This window comes from Humulus lupulus, chromosome 7 (genome assembly GCF_963169125.1).
Source record: "Humulus lupulus chromosome 7, drHumLupu1.1, whole genome shotgun sequence".
Classification (NCBI taxonomy): domain Eukaryota; kingdom Viridiplantae; phylum Streptophyta; class Magnoliopsida; order Rosales; family Cannabaceae; genus Humulus; species Humulus lupulus.
The window spans coordinates 167,856,552-167,878,401 of NC_084799.1; the positions used below are offsets into that span (position 1 = coordinate 167,856,552).

General features: G+C 44.3%; 1 protein-coding gene across 1 annotated transcript; it reads left to right on the forward strand.

The window, feature by feature from the left end:
• The first annotated feature begins 18,405 nt into the window (after positions 1–18,405).
• On the forward strand, positions 18,406–18,807 carry LOC133792351 (classical arabinogalactan protein 9-like). The gene has a single exon (XM_062230252.1). The coding sequence runs from the start codon at positions 18,406–18,408 to the stop codon at positions 18,805–18,807; it is 402 nt and encodes a 133-aa protein (XP_062086236.1).
• The last annotated feature ends 3,043 nt before the right edge of the window (positions 18,808–21,850 follow it).

Here is a 21,850-nt window from a genome sequence, read left to right on the forward strand (position 1 = left end):
CATGCCAGGTCCCTGAAGCCAGCCACCATGAGGTTCGCAACAACAGTTAGTTTTGCTTCGCAAAGATCTAACCTTAAGTCTAGCGACGCTCACCAAAAGAACTCCCGTTCCAAACAATGGAACGACTCACCTTAGCAATCCCAGCGAACAGTATAACTACAAGTCCCGGGATTGGCTATTTGCCTCAGGAAAGATAAAGTACGGTGAAAGGAGCCTGGCCGTTGGAACCAGAAAACCTTCGTAACCTAGAAACTACGTGGGGAAAGACATCATCCGTTAAAGCTTCAAGTGGGAAGTGCATAAGTTTTGGCCGTTGGAACCAAAACCCCATACGCCCCTACAACAGTTTCTACCGTATAAATGTCTACCTTAAGCGCAAAGATAAATAAAGAACTCGGCAGAAAAGAAAGGAGAATGCTATGATTATGGCAAAAATGTCCGCAATGAAAAACTCAAAATGAAAAACAATTAAAGATAAAACCCCTTCAAGCATTGGGGGTAACTACAGCGTCCACGACCGCAGCTTCGGGGGCATCTGTTTCAGCTGAGGCTGGCGGAGTCGGCTCATTGGAAGGAGGGATTTGGTCATGAGAAGGTTCAGAGGTCCCCGCCTCTCCGGGATCTCCCGCCTCAGGAGCTTCAGCACGTTCGTCAATGTTATAAGTTTGGACGTACGCCTCTGGGCCCTGATCCCACACGAGTAGCTTCTCCCTCATGGCTTCGGCATCATCTCCCAGATAGCCTAACACCTCCGGGTTCACTTTCCAGAGTTGATGCATGAGGACCACATGCGATATATTAATAGTCCTGTTCAGTATCACCTCAGCATCCTCCTTCTCCTTCAACCGCTCCGCCTCGGAGGTTGCCAGCTGTGCTTCTGCGGCAGTTAGTTGGGCCCTCAATTTTTCCATTTCGGCCTTGGAGGCATCCCGCTCCCCCTTAAGAGAATCAATCGCCTTGCGCTGCTCCCTATTTTGGTTCAGCACGGATTGCTTCTCGGTCACATGCCCCCTGGCAGTGAATTGCAAAGCCCCGATCTCTTTATCCTTCTCGGCGAGCCCCAACTGAAGCATAGACACGAGATCCCTGCTCCTCTTATGGAGTTGCTCCTCGTCGTGCAGCTTACTCTGAAGAGTGGAATATTCCTCTTGCCGCTTAAGGAGGAGATCGTTCTTTGATTGCAAGCGGGCTTCCAGGGTATCTTTCTCCACCTTGGCTTGGGACAGCTCTTCCCGGAGCTTGGAGTTTTCGGTCTTAATCCCATCCGACCGCTGTCTAAACTCATTCTCTGCCTTGGCCCGGTACTCTTGATATTTGGCAAGATATTTCTTCTCCGCCTCTTCTTCAGCCGTGCGCCGGGCCTGATCAATCTTCTCCGAAGCCCCCAAGGCCTGTTGGGTCAGTTTCTGTTTCTCCGCTTCCAAGGCCTGGCGAGCCAGTTGGCTCTCCTCCAGCTGAACCAGAGCTGCACCAACCTCCCGGAACGAGCGTTCCGCGATCATAGAGGCCTGCAAGGAAAGACAACAGAATGAGCTAAAGCAGGACCAAAAGACAGGTGGTCCCAAAAAAAAAATAATAACAACTGACGGCTTACCCCGGACAGTTGCTGCTTCACAGCGTGTGTCAGCAACAGCGGATCCTTGCTGCTGCTGATGGCCCATTTCTCAGAATTGAGCTCGCATAAGCTCAGGGCCATGTCCTCCATCATCTCAGCTCCGAACGGCGCCAATGCACGTCCGAGCCTAGGCACCAGCCTCTTCTCCAAGGCTGGACCATCCAGAACCGCTCCGGCCGGGTGAGGAGATCTCACCCCCTCGGCCAGCTCAGCCCTCTTCACGGCAGACAAGTTATCTGCCCTTCCCTGAGTAACGGCCTTCTCCGCCTCTAGCCGCCTCTTCAAAAAACTATCGGCCCGTCTTACACCCTCCAGGAGGGCAGCGAGAAAACTGGTTGGCTTCCGCGGAAAGTGGAACTTCAGGCCAGGCAGGGGAAGATTGGTTGTCTGAGAAGACGGAGACCCCGGAAGGGTGGACCCCCTTTGGGCTGGAGGAGGAGGCAGCCGGGGTATTAAGGCCCCGGTCTGTTGCTTTTGCTGCTGCGGTAGCAGAAGTAATTGCCCTTGTTGCTGCTGCTGGTTTGGATGTTGCTGTTGCTGCTACTGCGGCGTTGGTGATTGTCTCTCTTGTTCCTGTTGCTGCTGTTGTTGTAGTTGTGATTGCTGTCGTTGCTGTTGTTGTTGCCTTCGACCGGGAGAAGAGTGTCTAAGGCGTTTGTTCTTAGCACCCTCAGCATCTTCTCCGGGACGCTTGCTCACCCCAGTTGTCCTCACGGGGAACACAAGCCCTTCCCCGTCGCTACTGCTACTCGAGACCATCATAGTCTCGGAAGGCCCTTCAGCAGGGGACTTCTCTACCCTCGGAGACGCTTGCGCCTCGCCACTTGTCTTCTTGGGGGAGGCAGCCTTACCTCCCCTACCAGCCTTGGTCTTCCGTCCTTTCCTCGTGGGCGGGTCTTGGCTGGTGGCAGCCTTCTTAATAAGCAAAGTAACCCTCCCCAACATCTTGGCTTCGGGATACTCTGTAAGAAACGTACAAAGCAAGGTTAACGAACCAACAAGAAATGAGAAAGAAGATAAGCGGAAGACAAGACAATCAGCAACATAAAAGTACAAGCAAGCCCGCCAGCAGGGAACAAGAAACAAGAAAAAGAAAAGTTTGAAAGGGACGACCATGCACGAGAAACGTGGATGGCCTTCCCCGAGCAAAACGAAACATCGCTTCCTGCTCCAGGAAGCTCCCGTACTCCTTGAAGTCCAGGAAGAACATGCTGAGAGAAGAAGGGTCAACCATGATGACACCTTCTGGCAGACTACCATCACTCAGACACCAGAGGAGCTCATCTACCCTATCACAGTACCTGTCGAAAGGTATCCTACGCGGATCTAGCCTAAGGAAACGGGGATCAAACCCCATCTGAGAGGTCTGGGAAACCTCAGACAGGCTGGGGGTGTGGATCAATCGAAAACTAGTCTTACCTCTCCCGGAGGAACTAGCCCCCGGAGCCCCTTCGTTAGGGTAAGCCGCGGCGTGGCGAGCCTCGATCTCCTCTCCCTCCGGCTGGGGGTCGGGGAACCTCTCCGCCCAACTAGGAGATAGAGTATTTTCGTCCCGAGCGGCTTGGGTGATCACCTTAGACAGCTCCAGGGCAATCTGCTCCCGGATGTCAGCCGACACCTGAGTCTGCCCCCTACCACTTACTGGCTCGATATTTTGGAAGGAGGCGAGTAACCCATACTCCCTCAACGATTCGGAGGTCACAAGTCCCTCCACTCTCAACTCTTCCTCAGAAAGCCCTTCGTAGAACTTGGACCTCCTTATCATCTCCGCGCAGCGAGGTGTCCGCGGAACGACTTCTGCAGAAATCAAATACAAGCGTTAGAGATCCTCCCAAAAGGCAAATCAAACGCAAAGAAACAAAGTTGAAAAGGAAAAGAAGGAACACTTACCAGGGATTTTGAAGTCCAAAGATAGGGCTGGCACCCTCTTCAGCGGGAAGCCAGTCGTCAGGAACCAGTATTCCCGGAGGTCTGGAACCCTCGCGGTATGACAAGTGGGGCACATCACATCCGGGTGCCTTTCTAGCCTGTAAAACCCCACCTTGTCTGAGTGACCCCTCATAGGCTGAGACTTCAACCCATAAAAGTACAGCACCTCCTCCGGGGTAGGAGCTTCCAGTCTCCGGGACTTGCAAAAGATGAACCACCCCGCTAAGAGCTTGTAGCTGGGAGGAATTAACTGGAAGGGGGCAATCCCCGCCTTCACACAGAAATTGGCGAAGTAACTCCTTAGGGGCAAGTGCGCTCCGCACACTATGTGTGCCCAGCTCCAGGCACCAAAGCCCTCGTGGCTCTGGCTAGCTGACTCGCCCAGCACCGACAGACGGTGCCACATCAGACCTGGGATGTTCTTCAGGCCTGCCTCAGAGGAATACAGCTCGAGCATGCCATAATTCCTGAAAAGGTTCGGTTTTTGGTCCATCTCCCAGATGGAACTATTGGAGGTTGGTGGGCTAGCCGCGACCGCTTTCGCCTTTCCTTTCCCCTTTCCACCAGCGACAGGAGAGCCCTTCTCTTGGGCAGATTCAGCCTCCCCCGCAGCAAGGAGTTGTTCCTTCGAGATGTTCGTCACTGGACAAAAGAAAAGAAAGAAGAAAACACTCTAAGCAGTCAGCACCCTTGTCATACCCTAGTGGTATCAAAGGCGTCGGGGAGACCCTCCCCGAAAGCTGCTTGGAGAGGCTCCCACCGAGCTTGCTGAGGGATTGGCACCATGCCACCCGAAGGACAGCAAGGAACCAGACTCAGACCCCGAGCCTAAGCCCACCAAAAGAAGTGTTTTTCCAGAGAAAGACACCCTAAAGGCGTTCATGCTTATGCCCTAAAACAGCAAAACAAGGGACGACTTTCCAAACGCAAATCGCCAAAACACGCAGAAAAGGCTACTTATCGACTCACAATCAATCACATACCTACCAAAGCCCTATTCACACATGCACATAAGCAATAATGGCAGAAACCTCTACTCTAACAACTACCAACAACCTAAGGTTTGGGAGGAAAGAGCAAAGTAGAAATACTTACAGATATTCGGGTAGGTGGAGGTTGAAGGAGTAACTGGATCACTGCACAGCACGATCGCGAGAAGTAAAAGCTGCAAAGATGAACGGCGATTCAAACCAGGAACTTCGGGGAATAAACCCACTGCCAAATCAAAAAGAAAAGTTTCCAGATACTTACCAAAAGAAATGGCAAGTTCGGAGGAACGTAAGCTGGGAAGCCTGAGAGTTCGAAGGTTTGGAAATCTGAAAATCCTAAAGATGGAGAATCTGAAAGCGTAAAGAGGAAGAAAGGTCCTTTCCCTCGTTTTTATAGCAGGGAAGAGGCCGTTTCGAATTCCTCAAATGGACGGTCCCGTTCTTCCCATTTCGTGTGCATCAGATCCAACGGCTGGAGAGGAAGCGACGATCCTATTTATGACTCCTCGGATGGGAATAAAGTATTTATTTCCCATCATTACACCACCTCGGGCCCTGAGTACCATTAAAAACCGTCAAATCATTGGTCAGATGACTGACGCACGCATCCTCAACCAGTCGCCTCACGCACACGTCTTGGTCGCAGAACCATTCCCAGAATGACACGTGATCCTTGCCGCACTTGAGTACTTGGTCTCAAACAGAAGAAATTCCTTTTCTCTTTCATACTAATACTCAGGCGGGAAAAAGGAACCTTTTCGGGAACACAGAAGGTGCCCCCTCGCCTAGTCTAAGAAACTGATTGTACAAGCTCCCGGATCTCTCAAAGCTCCGCGACCTTGGGGGGTAAATGTTATCCAGATTTCCGGATAGCGTTTAGATTGATGACTTCGGGGAAGCAGAATTATCGATGTCTTTCACGGTAGGTGACCAGAGCTCGCGGATGGACAGAAAGGCTTCGCCTCCCCTGTTTGATATCCGGATTACTCTTCCAAGCAAGCACAACACGGAAACTCGTTGACTCTCCCGGACTCCCGAAGGATACCCCTCGGGGAGGCCCCTTCCAGGAGAGGCCCTTCGAGTGGTCTCCGCGGAAACAGTTCCGTGCCTCGCACAGAACAAAACCGAACTGTCGAGTCCGGGAGAGGACATATTTGGAATGATATCCGTCTGACACAGGATCCCGCCTGACACGCCCGTCAGGACAAAGCCGCACACATCCCAGCACGCCTAAAGGTACCTTTTCGCCTACTGTTCCGCTGACAACTTGGAAAAGACGGCTGACTTTGTGTGTTCCCCATACTTTCACGTAAATATATCCACATAGAGTCTTGTAGCCATGCGACTACAGTAATTGTATCCCCTATTTATGGCTGGTGTAATTAAGACCCATGTACGTGGAGAAAAACCCTAATCCGAAACCCTAGCTATAAAGGCCCCTTCATTTTACAAGAAGAAGGGGGACCGAGAGATCACATAGCAAAAACTCTACAAAAATCTCTCTAGCTTCATCTTCTTCAAGAGAACCCGAGAGAAACATTGTGAGTGTGTGAAGTTCTTATGCACCAGCCATCTTACTGTAACCTTTTCCAAGTATAATAACATCGACTCATGGACTAGGGCTTGTTAACGCCTGAACCACGTAAAAACACTGTTTGTTTAGTTACATTTCAGTATTTCTACAGTTCTTATCTTTTTATTATTCTGTTAGTTATTCGTTTCCGAAAAACTCGGTAAACAAGAATAATTTTATTATTTTTAATTTACTCATAAAAATCTTTTTTAATTAATATTCAAATACTTTAAAAAAATCTTTTATAATAGCTATCCAAACAAAAAAATAAACTAAAGATTCTACTTTTCTTATCTTTTTAGTAATAATTAAAAGGGCCAATGTCTAATTAATCTTAATCACATAATAGAAATCCAATTTTAAAATATTAATAAACAAAATTAATTACACGTCATTCTTTAAAAATATTGTGTATAATATTTGTATCTCTTATTTCTATGAATACTCATCTTTTTATTCTAACTTATTTCTAACTAAACCCTAAATATATTTTTTTTAAATTCACATACCATAATATTTAGAAGAAACTCTTTGAAAGAGTTTGGCATAGAGAGTTCAAAATAATCTTATTAATATAAATGTTAAAGGAGGAGAATATGATTATCTAAAAACTTATCAACTCTGTTTGATTATATTATTTTAAAAAATAATAATATAAAAATTCTAATAAAACAAAATAATTATGTAATATTTATATTTTAAATTAATTTTATGTGAAACCCATTATAGGAGTTAAGATTACTCTCTCTCCTATAATAGTTATATTTCTAGTTTGATAACTTTGGCTTAAAAATTGAAAACTCTCATAACAAAAATGAGAATATTTAAAATTATCAAGAGGATCCTAAAAAGGACCCTCTATCAGGAGGAACCCAAAAGGACCCCTTGTATCAGGGCCTTAAACGAATTCTTTTAAAAATGGCTCCTAAAAAGGAGGATCCTTAAAATGACTCCTTGTATCAGGAGGATCCTAAAAATGACCCTCTATCAAGAAGAACCCAAAAGGACTCCTTGTATCAGGGCCTTAAACGAATTCTTTTAAAAAAAAAGAATGCATGGTGAACCCTAACAAACAGGGAGGAGACCTTGCAAGGCATCTCCTGAAGTTCACAAGGATTAACTACCCTTACGAACATCAAGGAGGCCAAAAGGTCTTATAAAAAAAAATAACAACAACAAGCTTCCAAATAAGGGCAAATAGTCTCTCAAAGGGAGAAGCCCCAGAAAGAGCACCCGCCAATAAGCCTAGAGCGGCCACCAAGCCGTCTAGCCAAAAAGGGTCCTAAAAGAGACTCTTACAAAAATAGTACTATGAATAATGACGAGAAGGACGCTTCTCGTAAGAAATAATAAGCGCGCGCAAAAATATATAAAAGGATAGCTAGAACCCAAGGAGTCAATATATCCTTATAAGAATAATCAAGAGTCACCAAAAAATGACCCATTGAACCATTTCACATGGGCTCCAAAGGACCTCTAGCCTGATAAATAAAAAAGGGGAACCTACCAAACCCCATCATACGAGCTCAAAAAGACCTCAAACATAGAGGAATAATAGATGAATAACCGCATATGTATATATTATTAAAAGAGAGTCTTGGTAACATGACAAGATTTAAAAAAAATTATTATTATTACAAGCACAACAAGGCTTGAATGAGCATACACCCACAGCAGACTAACTGACAAAAATTATGAAATGACAACCTCAAGACCTCCTGCCACGGGCGTTCCACCCAGCCGCTCGGGCGACGACGTGCTCGCCAAAGGAAGAAAAATCGAAGTTTGGATCCTGCCTCCATACACCATAAAGGGCGCGCTCTATGGACCTATACTCAATAGCCGCCCTGTCCGCCTCTAAGGAAGCGACCCTCTCCTGTGATGCAACTACAGCAGCCTTAGCACCCTCAAGTTCGGCCTCTAAGGAAGCAACCCTCTCCTGCGACACAGCCGCAGTAGCCTTGGCACCCTGGAGTTCGGCCTCTAGGCTGGTGACCCTTTCCTACAACATCGTGGCCTGGGCAACCACCCTCTTCTTCCTTTTTGATGAGGCATAAATTTTTGCCAAGGCCTTTTCCAGCCTAGACCTTGTCTCGGCAAGCTCCCTCTCGAGCTCCTGGACCCGAGCCGTAAGACGATCCCTCTTGGTATTCGACGCAGAAAGGTTGTGAGCCGAGTCGGCAAACCGCTGAGCCACGGTATAGGCCTACACAAGAAAAATAACAAAAACAATGATAAGTAACAAAAAAAGGAATAAAAAGAGATAAGGCCGACATAAGATGCATGAACTCACCCAAGCAGTAGAGCGCGTAAGAGTCTCCCCAAGATCCGACATGGCGAAACTCCCAAGACCACTCCAATCAGCTTCGGGGAGGTCTGAGGCGATCTGGACATACCGCCGCCCGTAAGAGGCCGCCATGCGACCCACCCAGGGCGCCCCTTCCGAGCCAAGGGTACTTGGCTGGGTAAGGACAGACGACATGCTTGCCGAAACAGGAGGGGCGCAGGAAGATCGGAAAAATGAGCCCCGGGTAGATCAGGAGGGGTGCAGGAAGATCGGGAAAGTGAACCCCCGATGGACCGAGGTCGAGGGGAGCCTGAGGAAAAGCGTCAAAGTCGGCAGGGTTTGGGCAAACAAAATGCCCCGGCATGGCCTGCTGACCTTGGGATTGGGAAGCCATGTCAGGGTCGAAAGGGACAAAGGGAGGACATCCCCCGGGGGACGAAGATAGCTGGTAAGGTTGCCCGTGTCCAAGGGAGACTCCCTCCAGCACACACTCAGCCTCACCTTCACCCGAACGAGGCTTAGCCGAGGCAGCCTTCGTCTTCTTTGACCCAGGAATAGTCCACAGCAACCCGGGATCTGAAACCGGGGATAGCTTGTGAAGGTTGAGTTTTTCCTAGTGAATAGGTATGCAGCCTTTCTCACGGCGGGGTCAGCACTGATGAGTTCGTTCACGGCGTTCGCCTCCGACCCAACCACTACAGGTATGGAAAACTGCTCTGCATGATCAACACCATTGTCGACACAAACATAAGTTATAAAACAATAAGTTTCAAAAAAAAAAAAAAAGAAGAAAGGGTGGCTCGAGGTACTTACTGGGAGCAGAACGGAAGTGCTCACGAATAGAAAGAGGGCCTTTCACAAAGAAAAAGTCCTGCTTCCAGGACCCCGGGTTGGACACTGCGCCATCTATCAAAGGGACTTCAGTATTGGCTTTTTGCAGGAAATAAAAGCCCTTGGATTTGGGAGAGGGCATGAGATTGTACAGGAAATGCACCTCTTGGGTTGTAGGAGCATGATGGACAAGTTCCATAAACGCGATACAGAGGCAGCTCAAGGTCAGCCAACTGTTAGGTGCCAGCTAAAGTGGAGTGAGGTCAAAATAGTTGAGAACCGCAACGAAGAACGGGTGTAATGGGATTGTACCGCCCGCCTTCAGGATATGCTCGCTAAGGGCCACGAAGCTAGGGCAGTCAGCCCGGCACTTGTCCGAAGGGGTGTATAATGCGTACTCCGGGGGAACACGGTAGTGCTCTACAATTTCCATTAATTTATTTTCAGACATGTAGGACACTAAGGTGGATGCCAATAGGGGGGCATCGTCCCGGTCATTAACGGACACCTGTTGTTGTCCTCTCTTCGGCATATCTGCAAAACCAACAGAAAAAGGTGAGGAGGAGACAAAACAATTTACCCTCCATTTTCTCTTCCTAGCAAGAGTCTTCCACCGGGGCACCGGCTGCAGAAGTGCTAAGCTAGGGAAGATCGAAAATAAGGGCTGAAGAGAAGCAGGAGCGACCCCATGACAATCATCAGGCAAGGATGGGCTAGGAGGCTCAGGCAGAAGATGTCCCTCCATAAACTCCAACTTCCCATGCAAATCTGAAAGGGTCACCCTAAGGTTCGCTACATGGTCAATAAGGTCAAGAGGGAAAGGTACTCCGTCTCCTCTCAACACTGAGTAAATTTCGCTCTTTACCACCCAAATTTTACGCCTAAGTTCAGCCATGTGCTCAAGATGACGAAGACGGGCCTGCCTTAAGGTGTCATGGTCATGGTAAGGATTTTCCTCAGGGGACTCTGAGTCTGAAGACAAGTCAACAAACTCAACCCCCGGAGGAATGCTGAACGAACCTTCACTTGCCATGAGACCTCGTCCCGAAAGCAAAAAAGGGTTCACATATAAATGGGAGGATTGCTACAAAACACAAAGGAATGGGCTCAAAACCTCTAAGTACAAACGCTCTAAATGACCCACTACGGGGTAGGAATAAAGGGGCATGCATCAAGGCTAACTCACGACAAGCTTAGGCCAAAGTACCCCATCCTGAGTGGTGCTAATTTGGACCAAATAAACATAAGGGAGGAAAAAAGTGTACCTCAAGCAAGTAAAATTGGGCGCTGACGTGGTCAAAAGGAGGTCAAGGGCCAAAAGCGTCGTCGCGGTCAAATAGAGGCAAATGGCCGAAAATACGCGTCTGCAAAAACAAAGGAAAAAAATGTTTTAGTCCTCAAATACCTGCATGGATATAGACATACAAGAAATGAACTCAAAAAATAAAAATAGCAAAAGTGAGGTTGTGGGGGATTGAACACCTGACCTCTTGAAAAGAGCAAGGATCTAAATGCCACTAAGCTAAGGAGATGAAGTGTAAATAATAGGCTTGGCATGAAGGCCTATTTATAAGAATCAAAGAGAAGAGTCTACCAGAGCACCTAAAGGTTCTCTCCTAGACTGGGGGGCAAGTGATGATGCTCAAAATTTCATGCCTGTAAAAGGTCCAAGGCACATGCTAAGGTCCCATGAATGCCTGTGCCGCGAGGCCCTCGAGCCGCAATCATCCCGCGGATAGGTACATGAGGCTAACCTCGGCGTGCCTTGCATCCATGCACCTCGGTAGGACCATCATCTCACGCCGCATGGGAAGGAGCGTCTCACGCCCAGGCCGCCGAGGAGCCTCGCGGAGACCAGGGCCTCGCGCGTGCCCAGGTGGCCGAGAAGCCTGGCGGAGGTCAGCGCCTCCCGCCCCCCACGCGTACCCAAATGATCGAGGGGTCTCGTGGAGGTCAGCGCCTCGCACGCCCCTCGCGTACCCAGATGGCCGAGGGGCCTCCCGGAGGTCAATGCCTCGCGCGCCCCATGCGTGCCCAGGTGGCCGGGGGGCCTCGCGGAGGTCAGCGCCTCGCGCGCCCTACGCGTACCCAGATGGCCGAGGGGCCTCGCGGAGGTCAATGCCTCACACGCCCCACGCGCACCCAAATGGCCGAGGGGCCTCGCAGAGGTTAGCGCCTCGCGCGCCCCACGCGTGCCCAGGTGGCCGAGGGGCCTCGCGAAGGTCAGCGCCTCGCACGCGTAGCAGGCCTCGTCTACCACCTTGTGTGCCAACGCCTTGCACGCCTGAGGCATCCCCGGTGTCTCTCACCCTACACCTCAAGTGGATGTCTCCTGTAAAGACCTATCAAGGCCCCAACATCTAGAGGCAAAAGAACAAGTATAATTCAACAAGATCATGCTAGTACAATCTTGTATGGGGCACAACCTCTAAGACCCCGTATGCCTAATCCATATACTCATGCTAGACAAGTAGTGGGAGTACTAGGAAAGGGGACATGGCATGAATGCGTCTAACCAGATGTCAGAGCAGACACCACCACCAGCACCACTACGCCTGGTGCCATTCCTCTGACATTCGTACAAAATAGGTAGTGGGGACATCCTCACTATATCTGACCACGTACTGGAGCCGACACCACTACACCTGATACCACTCTCCTGACACCGTACCTGCGTACTATCTGGTCCCTTGAACCACATTGTATCAGGGGCCATTAGAGCTCACTATAAAAGGAATTCCACTTCCACTTGGAGGGGGGTTGGAAAAAACACTGTAGCACTACACCATAAGAAATACAAATTCAGTTCATCATTTTCCTTCTGCAAGTGTTCTTTGAGTTTCCAATTAGATCTTTGAAGTTTTTCTTTTGATAATCTCTACATTTCTATTTTTCCAATTTAACTTGGTTGACGAGTTCTCACCGTCAACAATAAGTTTAATAAGACATCTTATTCCAGCCACAATTAAGTGAAACATATATGTGAATTATTTTTTAGATTGACTTGTAGTTAATTAGACACATAAAACAAATAAAAGACAATCTTTTATTGCAACCATTCAATGGTTATCTTTCTGTTTATATAGTATGTTAATTAAAGTTAACCAAAAGTCCTTTCTCTAATAAATGCTCAAAAATCACATAATCATTTAGCTAATACATAGAGATGTACGTTGAACATTTTAATGTTCAAAGATAAAAGAAATAATAGATAGTAAGTCAATATTGATTGGTATTTATTTTAGACATGTTTAACTCTGATTGAATGCAAAGAAAATTTCTAGAAAATTTCATGCATCATTCAAAGTAAAGTCATTTAGAGACTTGTTTGATATGATCAAAAGGATGTCTAAACTCGAATTTGGAATTCAAGTAGTTTGCATGTGAACTTGGAATTCAAACCCAACTCACACACAACTAGAATGCTAAGCAAAATTAATATTTTAGAAATAGAATTTAATCATATTAGATAATATTAAATAGATAATGAGTAATCATTATCATCTTTATCATTTCTATAATTTTAACACTTGTTATAGTTTGTACATGTTTGATTGTACAACATCAAAAGCTTAAAAGTTGGGATTCACAAGAGGTTATGTGAATAAATTGAAATTTTCCATAGGAGTCATTTAGTGAAACAGTTTAATAATCATAAAAGATTACAAAAGAGTTTGTATCTCTTTAAATGCTACTTTAATGAAGCATGATTATTATAATCACTATATTTTCTAGTTAAGTTGTACTAGAAATAATGATTGCAAGTCAAGTAAGCAAGTTACTTATAATTAACAATGATAAAACCAAAGAATATCATAAATTCTGTAAAGCATTATTGTAGTGGAAGCGTTAGTTAGTTACTGCTCCAGTACAAATGTAGAGATAGTTACATTGTGTGTAACACAATCTAACTATACTTCATTTACATACTAGTATATGAAATGAAAAAGTTTTTACGGGAAACAATGGTTGAAACACCATGAATCTAGAAATGGAACTTGGAAGTCTATGACAACTGGATTCTTGAACATCCAAGTAAAGTTTAATGAACTTTAGTTTGAAGCAGGATATTCCAGATGAAGAGGAGAACAAATAAAAGTACAGACTTTTCAAAGTTAGGTTAATAGCCTAAGGCTATGAATAGAAAGAAGAATTTATTACTTGAATAAATATCTTCTACTGTAACCAAACTTAAATATATTCACGTACTCTTATCCACTGCTTTATGCATGGATTATGAGATTAATTTAAATGGATATCTAAGTAGTCTTTACTGAATGGCTAACATGACAAAATCATTTGAAAATCTCAACCAGGAAGATAATGTTGTGATTCTAATTCTTAATATCGACGACATTCTAATAATTGGGAATGATGTAGATATATAATCAATAGAAAAGAAATGGTTAGCTAAACATTTCTAAATATTAGATTTAGAAAAGCCAAGAATGTTCTATACATTCGATTCTATAGAGATTGAGAGAACAATCTTTAGGCACTGTGTCAAGTGACTTATATAGATAAGAAGCTTAAATACTTTAGTTTACAAAAATCCAAGAAAGACTTTTTGCCTTCCCGGTCAAGAGGATGTATTATCTAAATAATTCATGTCCATTTATTCTTTTACTAGAAAATGAGGACATGGGACAGTATTCCTACAACTCAGTGATGGACTGTTTAATGTATCAAATGTTATATTTTCGAATTGACATTTGTTAAATGGTGGGAATAGTCAACAGTTGTTGATCCAATGATGGATTGAGTCATTGAATAATTATAAGGACTTAATTTTGAGTATCTTGAATATAATAGAGATTATAGGCAGAGACCTAAAATCCCAAAGGATGAACTGATTTTAAACCAGATAGAAATCATCAAAAGATTGATATCGGAATTAGCTTCCATAACTGTGAATGAGACACATTAATCTGGAATTATATTAGACATTTCAGATTTATATGTTTCACCGCAAAAGCTGAAATGTAATAGCTACGAGCAGTTAAATAGGCAATTTAATTTAGCTAAGTTCTTTGTCATTCTAGGAAGGGTTTCAAACTAGAATAAACAACTTGTTTCTCATCGCGAAAGCAATAGAGATACAAATATTCTAGAAGAACTAGAAATCATGAGAGGGTAAAGCACATGAAATGAAGTATCGTTTAATTCAAGACAATTTTACATAATTTATGTAATGATCTTAAAGATAACTTCAAAGACAGTTTCTTACAAAACTGTTACAAAGACTTTGTTACACAAATTCGGTCAGGAGAATGTAATTGACATATTGAAAGAGATGCCTCAATTTGCTTTAGGGCAAGTGAGAGATTTTTGGGAATAATGCCTTTAAAGCAATTATAGCTGACAAATGTTTTGAATGAAAAATATAATTGAATTGAATTATTATATATATAGACTATGTCTGATATTATATTGATAATATTAAGTGAATATCATAAAATTCCAAAGTTTATCTATGTGGTCTTAATCTCATATTGGTATGAAAGGATCGAGATTAAGATAATAAACTTAAAACAATTCGCGGTAAAATAAAGTTATGGAATCTTTAGATTAATTACTACTAGTACGGTTCACTAGTATTATGAATACAAGTGACCTAGATCCGGGTCACTAGTGTAGTAGGACACTTTAGTGAAGGTGCTTTATATATAGTGATATATAGAACTGGACCAGATGTGATTTGTTAATACTTGTTTAAACACCGTTTTGTAGTATTAATCAGACACATCAAACGATAATCATATACACGATGATCTTAATCCTGAGGTTGCTATGAACTCATATATATGTCATCTGATCCTTTGATTCACGAGTTAATATTTGTCAGAATGATCAGGCTAAGAACAATTGTTTTGGGGACTCAATGATATATATGGCTGGGGACATAGTTTAATAGATATGGAATCTATACCTTCTTATAGATTGAATAATGGTTCCCTATTGGGTAGACTTTTGGAAGTGAAAAGGTTATGAGCGTCCATGTCGCAAACTTGTTGTGACACAACCTTCACTAGTAAAGTCAATGGTACTCTAGGAATAAGATATAACTGAAAGGGTAAAACAGTAATTTTATTCCCTTTTAATTATGAGCAATTAATAGATGATTAACGTTGTATGTAATGATTATATCAATAGACACTTTATTCTTTAATAAAGTACTTAGTGAATATATGTTGTTGACCATTGATTTGGCCAACAACACGGAGTCAAATAAACAACAAAGAATAAAAGGTAATTAAGAAGAGAATCCAATGGAAAGAAAATGACACAAGTGATTTATAGTGTTTCGGCCCCAACTGGATGGTAATGACCTACGTCCACTTAGTGTTCTTATTGATATTGAATCCCAAAATTGTGATCAAAGAACTAGGATTCTTGAGTTTCACAAGCCTTGGGAGGATTACAATTTTGGTGGATAATCACACTATTCTTTTCTCTCTGAATACAAAGATTAAAAGTTCCAAAGTCCCTTCCTTGAGCCCTCCTCTTCTTATTTATAGGCTCAAGGGGGTTACATGGGCCGATAGGCCTTAATTACAATTAAGATCAGCATATCAAGGTAATAAAGGGAAACATAATAAATGTAATTATTACAAGATTGCGTATCTCAAAGGAAGTAAAAGAAAGTATGCGACCAGACTGGCCGCACCTAAAATGCGAAACTTGAATATTCAACAATTGTCTGGTTGATGGTTGAACAAGATCCCTTCACTCAAAACTGCCACGTGTAAGAAATTCTTGCCACGTCATCAGGTGCCATTTTGGGGTAAACATTTGCCCCCAAGTTTATTTTACTGCGACCAGCATAAAGTAAACTTAGGTGACCAACCTTTCGCATGCCCCATCAAATCTGTCAGAGCCGTCCATGCCTTCTCAAAAAAGGCAACTAATCATGTCTTTTCGGTTTCCCAAAAGTGGTCTGACGGCTATTGCACTTACCCATGCCTTGGAAAGTTACCCTTCATGATTACCTCGGTAACTGCTCCTCGACTAATATAAATAATCATTTCATAATCATTTTTCACTTTTTACGTTTTACCTTTATCCTCAAGAACACCGAAGAACAAAGCGCAAAATCTTCAGAAGCTCAAGCGGTCTTTGACGATTCACGAAGTTCCTGCCCAACCAAATCGACCTAGCGTCACAGAACTCTACTCCATCCTCTATACAAGTAAGTATCTCAAACTTTTCAGTTGTTGAGATGTCATGCAATATACATTTTATCTCCATTTTAGATTCTGAGTTCTTGAATGTTTTTTACTGTTCTTGAAAGAAAATTATTTCGGGGTAAAAAGGGCACGTAGATTTGAGCTTGAAATAATACTTTGCAAGGGTTAAGGGTCAGTTTGGTAGTTAGGATTATGAATTTAAGGCGTAAAATCGAAGTAAAAATTTGATTTTTAAGCTTGTAGAAAAACTGAGTTTTTCCTGCCCCTTCAGAGTCGAAAAAGTTTTTCCTAAAAAAACTTTTCACTTCTGCTTTTTGATCCATTTTCCAAACTGCTCGTATGTAATTTAGTGTTTTTGTTAGAATGTTGTTGGTCGTATAAAAGCCTAAATTTTATACACGAGCAACGTTATTCCAACTTTCTCACTTCTTGGTCTTTCGGGCCGTAGATTCTCATCTCCCCTTCTCTGTTCGCAGATTTTCATGCATGACTCGTGGGGAGGTGAGAGGCCAATTAATGACGACCTGCTTGCTCAGCTGCTCGAGGATGAAGAACAGCCTCATTACTCATTCTGGAGATTCCTTTTTCCCATACCCCATCCAACAGACTTTCGACCAGTTCATCAAACATGGGTAGAGTAAAATTCACCGCCCAGAAAAAGAAACCAACCAAACCTCCTATAAATCAGCCTGCTCCTCGGGCTGAAATTCCTTCGACCTGTGGTCGAGCTGAAAACACCCCTGAGCCAGGAATCCAAACACAAGCCCAACCCCGGGACGTTCTTCGACCAAACATCGTGTGGTACGTTGCACCCCCTAGCAACATTACTGCTAGAATGCTAACCAATTACCTCAGGAAGTACGGACTTCCTGGGGTAACTTTATTCAAACCCACCATCAACCAGCGGGCCAAACTTACCTGGCGGCGCCTGGTCGACATACTACATTGAGGCAGGAGCAATCTTGCCTCTCCATCCTTTTTACTAGGGAGTGGCCAATTATTTTGGGGTCGCTCCCTTTCAAATAACTCCAAACGGGTATAGAACGCTTTCTGCTCTCTATATCCTTTACAGCCATAAAAAGTGGCCTGTCCCCACGCCACATGAGATCAGCTACATGTTCGATCTCAAATCCAACCCCAACCAAAACAACACGGGGTTCTTTCATTTCTGTCACCAGGGATTGACTCGCATCTTCTTGAGTGAGACAACCTACAAGTCAAATGTAGGAAAGTAATTCCAGGAGTACTTTTTAACCACAGACCTGGTCGCCAACAGCTTGGCCTTCACTGAAGGAGGTAAATTCTTAATTCTCTGGTTGCTTAAATTCTTTTAGTTTTCCCACGCGTTTATTAGAACTTTTATGCCGATCAAGTCCATGGCTACGACTAGCTCCTACTCTAGAGATGGAGATACGAGCGGCATCTTTGGCCAGCATGACCAACGTAGAAAAAAGCGTCAAAGAGCTGGTCACAGAGGCCAATCTGAGGCTGGTCGGCCTTCTGGCACCTCACCAGGATGTGAGGGAATCCACAGCGCGGAGTGCCACCGGTGGAGAAGTCCTCGAGCAACACCAAGATGTGTCACAACCCCCAACGAGGAGGGCAACTGGAGTGACCATCAACGAACCTTCCGGCACCCCGCGAACTGTCACTGCTCCGGTCCCTTTAGGGAAGGGCAAGAAGAAGGTTTCTGAATACCCTGAGCCTATTCTTGAATCATCAGACGAGAACAATACTGACCTTTTGCTTTTAGATAGTCTGCCTATTCCCTGTCACTTATTTGACAGGGACGGCAACTTTAAATACACCCATACTTTAAATTCAGACTTCTTTAGGCCAGAGAGTAAGTGTAGCACTAGTACGTTAAATAGTGTAGCAACCAATAATTGTAGCTCGAGTATTATACTTTTAATTTATTTGCCCTTATTTCCTTAAATTGGCAAGCTCCTTTTATTATATTGCCTGACTGTTCGTATGATTTCTTCCTTGCAGACATGCCTACTGATAGAGCTTTTAACTTATACTCCAAATCGGCGAGCAAGAAAAAATCCAGCAAGCGCCAACCTGGGGAGGGTTGCAGCAATCCCTCCGCGAAGAAGGCTCGAACAGGGGATCCTCCTACGCCAACTCCCACCAAAGAGACAACTCCTCCGCCAATTCCTGTCAAAGAGACAACTCCTCCACCAACTTCTGTGAATCAAAATCCCCCAGCTCCAGTCGAACAGACTTCTCCTGCAGCACCTGCTGACCTCACTCCTCCAGCTTCCACTGACCAGACGCCTGCTGGTCGCCCAAAAGAAGCCTCAAGAGAAGATCTTACGAGCGTGGTGCTCAATTCAGCCAAAGATAGGATGACCAAGATAACAAAGCACCGTCGCAGTCGAGAGGCCATCTAAGAGACTGGCTCCATGGCGGTCGATCAGGTCTTCAACCGTGCACTGAACGAAGTGCTTAGTGTAAGTCGCAGTTTTTACCATACATTATTAATTTTCTTCATCAATTTTTTCCTACTAACAACTTTATCTTTTTATGATCACAGGGAGTTCTCACCATGAGCTCCGGCTGGCGGAGTTCGAGGGTACTGGCTGCTCAGTTTGAAAAAAGGCTTAGCGATCAGCTTGGCATAGCCGAGGCCCAACATGCTGAGCAACTTAAAACAATTGAAGCTAAACACGCCGAGCAGCTTAAGGAAGTTGAAGCAAAGCATAGCAAGGAATTCAAGGAGGTCGAGGAAAAACACACTAAGGCGTTGCAAATGGCCGAGGCCAAACTCGCCTCCCTCAAAGAGGAGCTGAAGAAGAAAGAAGCATCAATTGCCAAGATTATTGCTTCCAAGGAGTAGTATAAAGTGGCCTCGCTAATTAACTATCGGGAAGCTCAGAAGCTTCAAGCAGAGCTGGCGATAAGCCGCAAGGAGACTGCTGACCTGGAGGAGGCGAATGCCCGCAACCTCAAAAACTACAAGGGGGCGGCGTTTGAGTGTTTCTATATGTTCTGGAAATGCAATCCCAACGCCAACTTTTCCTATCTACCAGATCATATAAGGGAGGCGGAGCTAGCGAGGTATGCTGCTCACTTAGAGGAAGAAAAGGCTCAAGGGTCTCCCGAGATCTCTCTAGCAACAAGCATTGAGGGGGTCCAGGAAGACGCTGGAGTTGCCGTCGATCAGTAGCCACAAGAGCCTCAGCAGGATCCTCCGCCCGCTTCGTAACTTTATCTATTTTTTCTTTAAATTTTATTTTGAGATACACGACCTATGGTTCGTGATGTAAAGACAATTTATATTTTTATTGCTACGTGGGCAGCTTTTTTCTTTTAACAGACAATTACATCCGAGCAGTAACTGCTCGCGGTGTAAAGGATTTCATTTTTGATATTATAATATTTGCATTCTATTATAACATTTGTTCGCATGACCGAACTTAGCATAGTACTTTGGTTTGATTTCACAAAATAACAAAGATTTCACAAAATAACAAAATTTTGAAAAATACTCTAAGTACTGTAGCATGCTTTAACTTATTTTGCTCGTGTGTCTACATACCTTTTGATATTCTTTGCTTACTAGATACCTTATATGCCCCCCAAGTGATTGAAGAGCTTTAGGTCCTCGGTCACTTGCCTTGACTAGGACCTGTTCGAACATTTCTGCTCGGAATAAATACTTGTAAAAATGAAAATATAGCAAAACAACACACGTAATGAGCAAATACTTGTAATAAATAAAATAGTTGGCAAGATTGACTGGCTGCGCACAGTCCCTTTTATTTCTCATAATAAATGGAAAAATCATGTCTGTACGAGTGATCAATAAAATGATCTTACACTTATAAACGATCAGTCACAAAAAATGACTAACCCTTGTTCATAAACTTGTAAAAAGTAAAATTAATACAAGCCAATTCTTTAAGAAGAATTGTTTATTGATAGTACTTGTGCAGGTATTCTCCATTTCAATAACGAGGAACGAGATCTCCATTTAAGCGAGCAAGTTTGTAAGTGCCTGGATTGAGGACTTCTTCGATTTGGTAGGGTCCTTCCTAGTTAGGTCCGAGTACTCCAGCAGCTTGGTCGCGGGTGTTAAGGAAACTCTTCTAAGCACTAGATCTCCCACATTAAATTTCCTTTCATGTACTTTAGAATTGAAATACCGGGTGACCTTTTGCTGGTAAGCTGCTGCTCGGAGTTGGGCTTGCTCGCACCTTTCCTCCACCAAATCCAAAGACTCCATCAATAACTGGCTGTTGGCATCTTGATCGTATGCTATCCGTCGGTGTGATGGCAGATCTAATTCAACAGGCAGCAGCCTCATATCCATAAGCTAGGGAAAATGGAGTATGGCCGGTTGCTATTCGATGGGATGCTCCGTACAACCAGAGGACTTCAGGCAACTGCTCTGGCCATGCCCCTTTGGTTTCCTCAAGCCTTTTCTTCAGAGTATCCTTCAGCGTTTTATTGACAGCCTCAACTTTCCCGTTTGCAAAAATCCATGAACAGATCACTATCGAACTGTGTGCCGTTGTCTGAGACAATTTTTCTTGGTAATCCATAGCGACACACTATGTTTTTGACCACAAAGTCCAGCACTTTCTTGGTCGTTATGGTTGCAAGTGGCTCAGCTTCGGCCCACTTTGTGAAGTAATCAACAGCCACTACGACATATTTGACGCCGCCTTTCCCTGTGGGCAAAGATCCAATTAGGTCTATACCCCATACTACGAATGGCCACAGACTTTGCGTCTGCTTTAGCTCATTAGGGGCTGCTCGTGGAATCTTGGAGAATCTCTGACACTTGTCGCATTTTTGCACAAATTCCATCGAATCTTCATTCATTGTTGGCCAGAATTATCCTTGCCTTAGGATCTTTTTCGATAAACTCTGCCCCCAGTGTGGTCCCCACAAAAGCCTTCATGGACCTTTCTCATTAATTATTTGGCCTTTCCTTTTGAAATACACCTGAGGAGTGGCATAGAGTATCCTCTTCGGTATAGAATTCTGTCGACTAGGATGAACCTAGCAGCCTACCGCTGAAGAGTCCTGGCTTTGTTTCTGTCCATCGGTAACACACCATGCATCAAGTACTCAATGAAAGGTGCCATCCATGTATTCATCGCTTGGATCACTAGAGAGGTTTCTTCTACTTGGATGCTTGGCGCGGATAGCTATTCAACTGGCACTATGTTTAGCGTGTCAGCATCCTTTGCACTCGCTAGTTTGGCCAAAGCATCATCGTTTTAGTTCTGGTCGCGAGGTACTTGCTGGTGAGTATAGCTTTCAAACTGTGCCAACAAATCTTTCGCTTTATTCAAGTAAGTAACCATCTTCAATCCTCGAGCTTGATATTCCCCAGTAATTTGATTAACCACCAACTGGGAGTCACTGTAGATTTTAAGTGACTTTATGTTCATGTCCTTGGCTAACCGTAAACTTGCAAGCAGC